The sequence below is a fragment of the Vigna unguiculata genome, chromosome 5 (assembly GCF_037176805.1).
Source record: "Vigna unguiculata cultivar grain cowpea cultivar isolate G323 ecotype 2 chromosome 5, ASM3717680v1, whole genome shotgun sequence".
NCBI classification, from domain to species: domain Eukaryota; kingdom Viridiplantae; phylum Streptophyta; class Magnoliopsida; order Fabales; family Fabaceae; genus Vigna; species Vigna unguiculata.
The window spans coordinates 27,902,794-27,916,570 of NC_140796.1; the positions used below are offsets into that span (position 1 = coordinate 27,902,794).

General features: G+C 33.4%; 1 protein-coding gene and 1 long non-coding RNA gene across 2 annotated transcripts; both read left to right on the top strand.

Annotated features, from left to right (window-relative positions):
• Positions 1–4,203: 4,203 nt before the first annotated feature.
• On the top strand, positions 4,204–6,648 carry LOC114185480 (DUF641 family protein (DUF641)). The gene has a single exon (XM_028073216.2). The coding sequence runs from the start codon at positions 4,608–4,610 to the stop codon at positions 6,180–6,182; it is 1,575 nt and encodes a 524-aa protein (XP_027929017.1). The 5' UTR covers positions 4,204–4,607; the 3' UTR covers positions 6,183–6,648.
• Positions 6,649–9,525: 2,877 nt separating this feature from the next.
• LOC146886318 (uncharacterized) lies at positions 9,526–11,447 on the top strand. The gene is made up of 3 exons (XR_014994862.1): positions 9,526–10,540; positions 10,806–10,854; positions 10,964–11,447. It is a non-coding gene; the product is annotated as an uncharacterized LOC146886318 (long non-coding RNA).
• Positions 11,448–13,777: the final 2,330 nt, after the last annotated feature.

A 13,777-nucleotide genomic window follows, 5' to 3' on the forward strand; every position in this document is an offset into this window, starting at 1 on the left:
GAGACCTAAATGAGACTAAAAGAAATGAGAACCAACTTATTATTTTTGAACAAAAATAGGAACCAAAAAAGTAATTCCAAAATTTTTATATAAACTAGTAAAACATTGTATTTAATTTTTTTATGATTATAAAAATAATAAAATAATAATTATTGTTATTATTAAAGTATAAAATTAAATATGAAATATTTTTTATTTAATTATAATTAATTTTTATTTATAATAATTAAATTTGAAAATAATCAAATAAAAAATATTAAATTAAATAAATAATCACCAAAAAATATATTAATAAAATAATTATTTTTATTTAAAAAGTATTTAAAAGATAAAGTTGAAAAATAAATGTGAAAAAAAAAAGACTTTTCTTCATCTATAAATATAAATATATAAAATTTTATTAAAATATTAAATATATAATATATATTAAAATATTAAGTTTACACAATGGTCCGCCGATGCTCCTACTAATCCTCCTAGGAAGGTCTTCATGTTCTCATGAGGAGTCATACTCTCATAACTTTCTATCTACTCCATGTTCTCATGAGGAGTCATACTCTCGTCACTTTCTATCTATGTGAAGAGTAAATGAATAGAAATAAACACTATCTAAAAAATTGTATTGAATCAATCTTACAAACATTGTTTCAAAACACTAAATAAATCTTATTTTAAGTATAAAGATGTGAATAGTTTTGATTTCTTTAGACAATGAATTTTATAAAAATACCAAATCATATTGAATCAACCTCACATTGAATCAAAATAGTAAGTAAACCTTATTTTTGAGTATAAATATGTGAATTATTTTGATTTTTTTTCATAAAATCTTAAAATGAATGCCTTTTTAAACTTTAAATGAAAACTAAATTTATTTGCAGTGATTACAAAACTATTCAAACTTAATATTTCTCATCTATCTAATTGGAGTGATAGGCCAAAGGTCGATCTGTTGAAGGGCCTAAATGTCGATTAGGTTTAGGATGATCATTGATGGAAATATTATGCTAGTATAATGGAGTAATAATTTAGGAATTTAAAAGGAATTATTCAAGCAACTTTTTTGGGCATATTAAGGGGTGTGAGTTAAATGGAGAAAGTTAATGGGTAATGAGATGGTTTTAGAAGATTAAGGAGATAGGAATTCAAGGAGTCTCAAGGTGAAAGATAAAGGGAGACCTCATAGATAGGAAAAAGGGATAGAACACAACTCTAAATGCTCTGGCTAATTGGCCTCTTACCTTTTGGCTAGAACATTTTGGCGCCCGCCGTGGGGAGTCAGTAAAACACTTCCTGATGCCCAAATTTTTATTTTTTGCAATGCATATTATCACATACAATTGGATAGTAGTGAGGAACGTGCGCACACTCTATTGTCACGTGCCATTCTAGAGTTATGACGAACTACATGATGTTTCTGATGGATGAATATAGTTTGGTCAGATTGAAGATTTCTTGGATTAGTATGATGGTTGGATTAGTTGTGCAATGTCCAAAATTTTGTCAAGACCCTACTATCGATTGTCGATTAAAATCTCATTTTGGTTGGACAACAATTCAGGATTATTCAATTTCTTCTTTTTTTATTTCTCTTTTTCTTTTCCCTTATATTTGATTTTTCAGGATTTAATCACCAAGCATGAATGTTCAATTGTTGTTTGTTTTTCTATAGTGGTGTTTGAAGAGCCTGGACCCAAAGCATAGTAAATGGGCATAGTACTTCATTGGGACTATCTCCTTATGGATGAGAATATAAGGCATCGTTCGAATAATTTGTTTCATGTAACATTTCTATCACCCTATCCAAGGATGAAACATTTGTCTAAATTTGGCTTAAGTTGCAGGAGTGAACTACGTCTTCGCCAAAAGTTAGACCCCTCAATACGACAACGCCGATCTATCGTGGCCCATTAAATTCTAGAATCTACATAAAATCTTCAACCACAACAATCTCAAGAATGCTCTTAAGGCTACTTTAAATTGACCCGATGAAGGTGTAGGTGTAGGTGCAAACTAGAGAAATATTTTTTGATCGCATGTTTGTAAAATGTGAATGAGATGAATATTTGTTCTCTTACTTGTAAAATGTAGGTAAGAAGAAAATTGAAGATCCTATTTGTAAAGTGTAGATAGAGAAAATGTCGATCTCTTATTTGTAAATTGTAGGTGAAAAGAAAATTGAAAAACTTATTTGTAAAATGCAGATATAGAAAATGTCTATCTCTTTCATGTAAATTGTAGGTGAAAAGAAAATTGAAGACCCTATATGTGAGTGTCGGTAGAGAAAATGTCCATCTCTTACTTATAAATTGTAGGTGAAAAGAAATTTGAAGACCCTAATTGTAAATGCAGATAGAAAAAATGATCTCTTATAAAATGCAGTTAAGAAGAAAATTGAAGACCCTATTTGTAAAATGCGGATAAGTAAAATGTTGATCTCTTGTGAAATGTAGATAGGGAACATGTTGATCCCTTACTTGTAAAATTCAAGTAAGAAAATAGAAGATCCCATCTGTAAAATGCAAGTTGTAAATGATACAACAATTTTACTTTTCTCTCTCTCTCTCTCTCTCTCTCTATATATATATATATATATATATATATATAGTTATAGTTATAGTTATATATGGGTTTCTTACTTTGATTTTGTAGTCATATTTAAAGATTAATTTAAAAAGGAAATCAATCAAGGCATCTCACAAAGAAGCAAAGGCGATTTATCAAGGCACTTATAAACCTAGTGACCTTTCAAGACACTAAATTAAAAAAGGTTAAAATACCTTTTCGATCCAAATTTTCGTCAAGTATTATCAAATAAGTCCTAATTTTGTTTTTGTGCTCAATTTTGTTCAATTTGGTCCTTTTTTGCTAACATCATTTAAATCATTAACGACCACGAACAATGACTGTCACATGTCACTTCGTGGTTTTTTATTTTTTTAATATTTTTTAATATTTTGTTTAAATGTCTATGTGTTAACCTAGAAGCGTGCCACGTGTTAGAATCAATGTTTTATATTCAATTTAGTTTCTATATTTGTTAATTTTGTTCAATTTAGTCCCAATTTTGTTTAAAATTGAGCAATTTTGTCCTCACAAAATTAGGATCAAATTTAATTTTTATATAAAAGTTATAATGATGTGAATTTTAGTATATTTATTAAAAATGTGAATTTTAATATAAAAATTAAATTTGGTCTCAATTTGGAGAGGAACAAAATTGGTTCATGTTACAAAAATTTAGGACTAAATTAATCAAAAATAACAAATATAAGGACCAAATTCAATATAAAACATTACCTCAGACACGTGGCATGTTGTTGGGTTGACACGTGGACATTTAAAAAAATTCAAAAAAAATCAAAAAATTCAAAAAAGAAAAACTACGAAGTGACACTTGGCAGTCAATGTTCATGGTTGTTAATGGTTTAAACGATGTTCGCAAAAAAAGACCGAATTGAATAAAATTGACAAAAATTGGGACCTATTTGAGCACAAAAGAAAATTATGATTGATTTAACAAAACTTGACAAAAATTGGGATCAAAAAGATATTTTAACCATTAACATATAAAGTGACTTCCCAAAGCACTTAGTGACCTTTCAAGGCACTAAATTAAAAATTAAGGTGACTTCTTAAAACACCTAGTGACCTTTCAAGACACTGAATTAAAGTATAAGGTGACTTTTCAAAGCAGCTAGTGAACTTTCAAGACACTAAATTAAAAATTAAGGTGACTTTTTAAAGCACCTAGTAATCTTTCAAGGCACTGAATTAAAAATTGAGATGATTTCTCAAAGTACCTAGTGACTTTTCAAATAACTAAATCAATTCTTAGAGATTTGATGTTAGGCCAAAGGTCGATTTGTTGAAGAGCCTAAATGCTGATTGAGTTATTGTTTGGAGAAAATTCTGTAGTCTTACGCTTTTTACAAGTTAAGACTGAGAGAGTTGTGTAATGATAGACCAAAGACCGATATGTTGAAGAGGCTAAATATCAATTAAGTTTTAGAATGATAATTGATGGAGATATTATACGGATTTTAGAAGATTAAGAAAATAGAAATTCAGCAAGTTTCAAAGCAAAAGATAAAAGGAGATCTCATAAATGGGATAAAAGGACGCAACACAATTCTAAATATTTTGGCTAATCGAGCTCTTACTTTTTTTACTAGAACACTAAGGAAGATCGAGATGAGTGAAATCACTCCCGATATTTAATTTCCTTTCCGCAAAAAGTATAGATTAACGGTCAGAATGAGACGAATTGCCACCTCCGGCACGCCATTCTTTTCCTTCATTTTACCGTTGACGAGAATCATAACAATGCAATTCCCCTTTCAAAAGTTATAACCTAGAGAGAACAGTACATACACTACACAACATCCCCAAAAGACCACATTGAGGAAATTAAAAACATATGTTTGAAAGAAAAGGAAAGCACCGAACTAACCCCATGTGCCCTTTCTTCCAAGACATCCAAAGCACATTCCCACCACCATCATTCAGTAGCTGGCACCGAGTTACCGCACCACCAAACACCATAGCACAATTGAATTGAACCTTTTCATTCCAAATCCCTCTACCTTTCTACTTCACCAACCACGATGCCTGAAATGGATGGTTCCTCCGCCAAACCCCCACAAATCTCAGAAATGTTCCAGAAGTTCGCCCTCGCTTTCAAGACCAAAACCTTCGAATTCTTCTCCGACGAAAACGCTTCTCCCCTTGACGACATCGACGGTTTCTCTCTTCTCGACTCCACAGAAGAGATCATCCCCGACCAAAAAGTTGTGGTCATCAAGCCCGACCCTGATCCATCCCACAATTTTTCTCCGCCGCCGCGCTCTCCGCCTCCACAATCCCCTCCGGAATCTCGAAATCCGCCACCGCAATCTCCGCCTCCACAATCCCCACCGGAATCTCGAAACCCGACGCCGCAGATCACTCCTCCTGCCCCCGAATCTCCCGAGCCCGTAAAGGCGCCGGCGTTAACCGAAGCTCAGATCAAAGAAACGGCACACGCCCTGATCTCGTCGGTCTTCGCTGCCGTCTCCGCCTTTGAAGCTTCCTACTTCCAGCTCCAGAGCGCGCACGTGCCGTTCGTGGAGGAGCAAGTGACCACTGCAGACAAAGTGTTGGTTTCGCATCTGCAGAGGCTATCGGAGCTGAAGAAATTTTACCTGGCTCCCGAACATCGTGGTTTTCCATTCGGCTCGTGTTTGGAAGCCGAAGTGGAGGAGAATCAGAGCAAATTGAGAACTCTCGGCACCGTCTCGAACCGTTTGCAATGGGAGCTGGAGCAGAAGCATGACGAAGTGGTAGCCCTGAAAGCCAAACTGGACGAGATTCACAGGGGTAACGTGAATTTGTCTAAGAAGCTTTGTGCTAGCGCTTTGAACCCCTCTTCTGATGTTTTGTTAACTGTTAAGGTGTTCGATTTATTGCTGCATGATGCTTCTAGAGCAACACATAGGTTTACCAAGATTTTAATCGGTTTGATGAGGAAAGCAGGGTGGGATTTGGGCTTAGCAGCCAACGCGGTTCATCCCAATGTTGATTATGCAAAGAAAGGTCACAACCAGTACGCGCTTCTGTCCTACGTTTGTTTAGGGATGTTTCATGGTTTTGACTCCTTAGATTTTGGAATGGAAGAAACAGTGTCCAATGAACACGTTTGTTCGGATGTGGACAAAAGAGACGGTTGTTTGAAGCAACTGCTTGAGCATGTGTCTAGCAATCCCATGGATTTGTTGGGTATTCACCCTGGTTGTGAGTTTTCGCGGTTCTGCGAGCACAAGTATGAGAGGCTCATCCATCCATCGATGGAGTCGTCCATTTTTGTCAATTTGGAGGAGAAGGAGGCTGTGTTGAACTCGTGGCGGTCCTTGAGTATGTTTTATGAGGCGTTTGTTGGAATGGCCAGTGCCGTTTGGACACTGCATAAGTTGTCCTACACCTTTGAACCCGTAGTTGAGATTTTTCAAGTGGAAAGAGGTGTGGAATTTTCTATGATATACATGGAAGATGTGACAAAAAGGTTGACCTGGCCAAACAAGGGAAGGGCCAAGGTGGGATTCACTGTGCTTCCTGGTTTTAAAATTGGCAGGGTAGTTATTCAATCGCAGGTTTATATAGGTAATTTCAGATGTACAGAAAAGTCTAACCAGAGTTCTTCTTGAAGTTGTGGGCAGTGTTTTGAGACTACTATGTGCAGGAGTCAAATGAATCCTGTTGATATTTCTGGGGTTGGTGTTTGTTTCTCCCCTTGAGTGAAATCCACCACTGTTTTGCCAGAATTTCTCTAAAGACGCCTGTATTGGAAAGACGATGCCAATGTTGCTCTATATTCCTGCCTGATGATGTTTGCTTCTTTGTTTGATGCTGAAGCAGGAGCAGTAACAAAAAGATTTCAAGTTGTTCAGTATTTGGTGCCAATACAATGAGGATCAGTAGTTTTTTGTTGGTATTTGTTTTTCTCTTTGAGCTTTCCTCCCAGTTTTGTTTCATGTCTGTTTTAGGTCACTTGTGTAGATTTAACTGTACAGAATATTCTCATTCTCGGTACAATAACAACAAATACACCAGTAAATTGTGCATGTATCACTTATTACTTATATATGACAAATGACATTGGTTTTCTCAATACTCAATAGAAATTCTGTCTCTCCAGTCTCCAGAATATGAAAATAGTATCATACAAAAATTCTATAAAGTATATTTGTAATATAAAATTTCTCTTAGAATGGATGGCTGTTGTCTCCTCAAACCAGCTAAGTTGATTAAGCTTCAGACATGAATTGTGAATGCACAGGTACGATCTCCTACACTTTCCTACTATTTAGACAGTTTTAAGGGCAGAATTTGAGGTTCTGTTATGTTTAAAGATTCTTATTGTTAAGTTCATTCAAAGTAGATCTTAATCAACTACTTTTCCCTTTTTCTTTTACTTGTAGTTGGGTCCGGCTTTTCCCTAAGTGAACTGGAAAATCGGGAGCAATTCTTAGCCGTCAGTCAAGGCACCAAAACCAAACTTCCCAACCAGCCAAACCTCAGTGATTGAATGTGTATTTTGCAAAAGTAATTAGAAAAATTCAATTTGAACCAATTTGGCTCTTAATTTGAATGATGAAATAGGGCAGCACTCACTTGTTTGGTTGAAAAACTAGTGAACTAGTTAGGAGGAGTCTTAGTATGTTTTCTGTTAATGAAAGTCTAATATCAAGTTCATAAAGTGCTTGTTAATTAGGTATGAGATGATTACAATCTCCCTCATAGCTTTTAGGTGTTTCACTCACTATCAAATCAAGCGTTTACTTAATGTTCCTTTTTATACATGTTTCACTCACTATTTAATGTAGGACTTGAAAAGACTATGCAGCATACTGGTTATTCATTCTTTGTTTACCACGCTGGACTTTGGGACTATGCACAAAGGTTGGTTGGTTAGTTTAAATCTTCACTTTCATTAATATATTTTATATTTTTTTACATCCTTAACGTTTCGGTTTAAGTATTTTTTATCCTCGATAAAGTATTGAATTTTGTTGTTGATTTCTAATCATTTTTATTTAATGTTTTCATCGTATGAACTTTGTTTTTTTCGCTTTATTTTAAAAAAGCTGTTTAAATAGTACTTTGATCAGTGAAATAAAGTGTTCTAGAGGCCAAAAAATGAAATAAAAATTTATTGGAGATGAGAAAGTTCAAAAAAAGTTATTAGGAACAAAAGAACAAAATTTACAAGTTATTAGAGAGTAAAAATATATTCCATCCAAAATTTTGTATTATTTTTAACACATTGTTAAAAAAGTTATATTATATACTAAATAGGTCCACTTTATTAGCTAAAAGCAAATGCTGAATAATTAAAATTAGACGTTTATTGTGATAATTTTCTTAATACCTGAAAAGAGGATGAAGTAAGCAGAATAATGTTTGTTGTCCTTTAACACTGCTAAGTGATATTCCTGTAATGTAGGGAATGTTGGAAACTTTGAATGTTGGTTTCGGAGGATGCAGGCACAGGTGTAAGGTTTTTCAGTTTTAAGTTGTTATATTTATATTATTATATAATAATAGAAATACATGTACAAGTATAACTTTTTTTATGATAATAAAATTATTATTCGAATTATAAAAATAAAATAATTATTATAATTTTATTATAGATAATTATTTTAACTAAGAAAAACGGTCAAATTGAAAAATAATTAAATTTATAATATAGTAACAGAGAATCTTTTATTAATATTATATTTATATATAAGGGATAATCGAAAAATTCCTCAAAAATTTATGATTTTATCAGAAACAACTTATTGTAGGGAATCATTTTTGAAATGAGAGATTCACGTATACTTTCCTTTTTATCTAATGCATCCATCCTAAGGGGAAAAGGACCTTTCTTTATGAAAGTATGGTACAATTATCTGCGTCTTAGTAAAAATAAAATTTAAATTCATGATAAATTCGAAATCAAATTCTCATCCCAAAATGAGTGGAACCTGCTTGCTTCCAATACTGTGCGTCGACTTTTGCAACAAGACATTTTTGTGTCATCCTGTAAAATGAAAATGAATGACTTAGTGTGTTGTTTTCGAAAGAATGATTTAAGGGAGAAAGAAGATTGATTTAGATGAATTTGAGAGTGAAGTTTATGTTTTTTTTAAGGGATTTGGAGGTGGAAGTGGAGTTGATTTGAGGGTGAATTTGTTCTTGGGGTTTCTCTGATTTATTTGTCCGGTGCAGTTTTGATTGTGTAGGGATGGCAACAGGACGGGGATGAGTTTTGTTATCCCATACTCATCCCCGCAAAAAAAATTCATCCCCATACCCAAACTCAAATCCAACAGGTATTAAACTTTTGTCTCATCCCCACCAAGTAATAAGTATAATTTCGTACCTATTCACGTACCCGTTCTAACTACTTCAATATTAATTTTTATAAAAGAAAAAAAATTATGGTAAAAAAAACATAATATTATCAATTCAATATTAGGAAGATGATTTCTGTATCAAATACTTTGAAATAAATTATAATTGTTTACATTTTAGATTAGAATATCAAATAAAATTTCATAAGAACCAAAACATTTATTAAATTTGCAAACTATAAACATTAATGAAACTTGGTTAATAAAATTAAAAAACATTTAAAAATATATAAAAGGAAAACAAATATTCAAATTAAAATATATTTTAAATGTTTGTTTACTTCAATTTTTTAAATTCTTATGAATATCTTTTTATACACTAATAAAAGTTATAATACATCACTTGATCAAAATGACACAAAGAATAAATAATAAACATAATAATAAAATTTTGACATAGATTTTGTATCTTTTGAACTCCAATATATGTTGGATAGTGACAAAAAAATATTCATAGCAATTACATTAAATTTTTATATTGTAGTAAATAAAGGTTATTTATACAATTAAAGTGAAAAAATTATAGTATGATTAAAAATGAGTTAGAAAATAAAAAGTAATTAGATAGAATATATCGAAATATTATTCTACATATGATGAAGATAAAAAATAAATAAAAATATTAAAAAATTAACAAATGTGTGTCTTAGAAATAATTTGAGAGATTATCGAAAGAAATCGTACAAAGAAAATCAAGTGTATAATTAAGGGTATGATGATAAAAAATACTTTGGAGATCTAAGAAAACTTTTCACATATCAACATATATACTTAATGGTTGAAAAATAACGAAAATTATATTAACGAAACAAAAACGTTATTCAAATTAAACAAAAATTAATAATAATAAGTAAATATTTTTTTTATATTACCTTAAATTGAGAGTATAGACATTGTCATGTGAAAGGAAAATATATAATAAATAAAAATATTAAAAAATAATAGAAATATTCAAATGTGAGGCATAAAAAAAATTTAATTAACATACATCATTTTAACATAATCACATAAAGGTTATGATGAGATGAAAAATATATTGGAGATGCGAATTAGTTTCATGACAAATCAAATAATTAGAAAAAATAAAAAATAGAAAGTATATATATATATATATATATATATAAAGGTTACTTAATTAATTGTGAATATTTTAATAATTTAAACGGGAACGGAGATTTGGCGGGGACGTGTATTATGGCGGGGATTCCCCATACCCATACCCGGTCAATGCGAAAGTTTCCCGACAAAACAGGGACGGGTTCAGACAATACCCACGGAACGAGTTTATTTGACATCTCTAATTGTGTACTAGGTATCTTAACAACGCACCGAACAAATATATAACAACATCTACTTGTGTTAATATCTGGCATTCTTGAGTACAACTAAAGTTTGAGTGTTAGGTTTATGTTTTTCATTTTTTTGGAAGAGATTTTGGGATGGAGGGTTTAGCAGGTTTGAGCCATTTTTTTGAGACAAAATTTCTAACTGGGTTTGGTGGTGTCATAGCTATTCCTTCAATCATAGATGTTACCATGGCTGCACTTTGCCCTGGTCAAGATCAGTGCTCCCTTGCCATTTACCTCTCTAGTATCCAACAAACTGTGAGTATACTCTTCATTTTCATTTCATTCTCTTCAAATTCTCAATTTTGTTCCCTCCTTTCAATAAACTCATCTTCAAACACTTCCACAAATACTTACAAAAACTCTCACATACTAAGTTATGTCTTTTATCCATTTATCAGTTAGCTTTAGTTTACGTGTTGATTTTTTTTTTGTAGAGAAACTACTAGAAATATTTGATATGGACTTTCTGTATATTTTATATTTTCTGAACTGCGGTGTTCTGTTGAACATTTACACGTAGGGGTTGCTAAGCTAATTTCGGGGAATAGCAACAATTGTTATATGATAGGGTAAAATGTTCTCTTTTAATTGTTCAGACTATTTTAATACCAACCAGTTCACACTATCGAGCTTTTACTTTTCTTATGTCTTGATTATTGGTTGTCATCATTTTGGTAGGTAAAGAACTTCATCTTATTGGTTGGCGACATCCATAAAAGCATATACTTTCTCGATGGAAAGAGCATGGTGTTCAATTGAGTTTGTTAGCCAATGATTTTGCTCCTCTCAATTGGTTTGCAATAGAATTTTTTTATTGATGGAAGTACTCTTATTCTCATGGTTTTAGATGATAAAAAAAATCCAGGTTCGTGACATGCATTTGCACTTTTGAAAGTTATTTAGAGCAAATAAAAGGAATTTTTTATAATTGAAAATTTGTTGTTGAACATAACAAGAAGAAACTATTGAATTTTTTAACTTGTGTCTAGTAATTGTTTAACATTGTATGTGTTCACATGAAAGCAAAGATAATGGGGTAGCCAACAATCATATTCTATAAGAAAAACAATCTTGAAGTGAATGAGTGCTGGGATTTATGTGAAAGAAAGCATGGATGAAGCTCTTATTTTAGGAAGATCAAGATACAGAGGAATGAAAGTGTTGATTGTACTTATTTATATATATATATATATATATATATATATATATATATAACACCTAATTTGGTTCTTTAATTTTATTCAGTTCTTTTAGAAAGACTCCTAGTTTTTTATTTGTTCAATGTAATTCTCTAATTTTTTAAAAATGTTCAATTTGGTCATTTCGGTTAGATCAATGTCAACGACATGTAGTGCCACGTGTCATATTACTGTTAGGGATGTCAACAAAAATCGTACCCACGGGTATCTACAAATAAAACCTGCAATAGGTAGGAAATGGATATTGAAAAATGGATACCCGTGGGTAACACCCCATTTAAATAATACCCTTAATTAAATGAAATGTCACACAGAATAATATAAGAAGCAAAGTCATGGAGTATAAACACTACTCCTTACAGTTCCAGAAGAAACCAGGAATGAACTAGGGCACACAACGATGCTAGTAACAAAATACAGTAAAGGATCAACAATGTTCAAAATAAAGCTTAAAGACAAGACAATACATGGGCCACGACCCTAAAAGAAAACTCAAACAAATGAAATCCAACCCAGATAGGCTATGCAGCGAAATCTCCATTTCCCTGTTGACCACGAGGAGTTCTCGCATCTACTCACACCAATAAATTGATGATCATCGCAAAAAGAGAAAACCACACACGGAACATACAAACAAGCAGAAATGGTAAGCTAGAGTAGAAAATGATTTATCATACCATTACATACAATTTGATAGTCAAAGATTAATACGTCAACCAATCATGTGATGACTCGCAACCAACACACTAAGACTCAAGACACAACTTATCCGGATACATATAATTAGTCGGATTCACCGGATGTTTGCACTTGTGGTGGCCTCTATTGCTCTGCAGAGCCAATTGCCAATGGGTTTCACCCTACCACTCACAAGGTTAGCCTTCAAATATCTAAGGCCTCCTGCTACTCTCACCACTTGAGTCAATACGCTTTACGTGAGACAAACTGACTCTTTAGAGTGTTAGTATGCAATCCTTATTTGAATCGTTACTAAATTATATAATAAGGCACCACCACGAACTTCGTGGAATTACGTCCTAAGTATGAGGCACCACCATGCAACCATTGTGGAATTACGTCTTGACAAATGAGGCACTACCATGAGATCTCACCTAGAGATTCATGAAATTACGTCCTGACCAATGAGGCACCACCACGAAACTATCGTGGAATTACGTCCTGACCACACCAACATCATGTTTCATCAACCAATATAAAATCATTGTTCATACCAATTCCATGTCACTTTTATAACCAACCACCTCATACATGTCACATGCCAAGATCATGCCAAACCTATCAATTACAACCCATAAACCATTTTACTCATGCATATTCACCCAATTCATGAACTCCCACTAAAAGGGGTCATGGAATTACGTCCTGACCATGAGGCACCACCATGCAACCATTGTGGAATTACGTACTGACCAATGAGGCACTACCATGAGATCTCACCTAGAGATTCATGAAATTACGTCCTGACCAATGAGGCACCACCACGAAACTATCGTGGAATTACGTCCTGCCCACACCAACATCATGTTTCATCAACCAATATAAAATCATTGTTCATACCAATTCCATGTCACTTTTATAACCAACCATCTCATACATGTCACATGCCAAGATCATGTCAAACATATCAATTACAACCCATAAACCATTTTACTCATGCATATTCACCCAATTCATGCTTTAACAGAGTAATATAATCATACAAGTGCTCACCAACCAAAAAGAGAGGGAAGAACAAGCACCAAGCAAATCCTTGCACCAGTCTCGCTCAAGCCATGGACCCTCGCTCAGGTGAAAGGGGTCTTTCACTTAAGCTACAGGCTCTTGCTTAGGCAAGACTACCAATAGAGGGTTTTGCTGATCTCTCGAGTTCTCACTTAGGCGAGCCCTTCTCACCTGAGTGAGACCACCCCTCGCCCAAATGTGAGGTCCCTCGCCGGGGCTACAACTGCAGCGGCACACATCAAACTCCCACGAGTTCTTGCTTAGGCGAGCCCCTCTCGCCTGAGCGAGATAATACCTCACTCAAAATGAGAGCTCTCAACTTGAGCGAAAGCTTGAGTAGTAACCTAGGTCATTTTCTGCTATTCTCGCCTAGGCGAGACAGGCTCGCTTGGGCGAGAGTATCAGTACTCGCCATTGTTCTCCCTGCATCAGCCATACATACGCATCCAAACAACTCAACAAGGCCTTTCATAATTCACAGTAGCACACAAGCCATACAAACATGAAACAAAGATGAAAACAAGTAGATCTACAGAATATATGAAAGACT

Excerpts from the sequence above, each read along its gene's own strand:
- LOC114185480 (XM_028073216.2), top strand. The coding sequence starts at position 4,608 with ATGCCTGAAATGGATGGTTCCTCCGCCAAACCCCCACAAATCTCAGAA.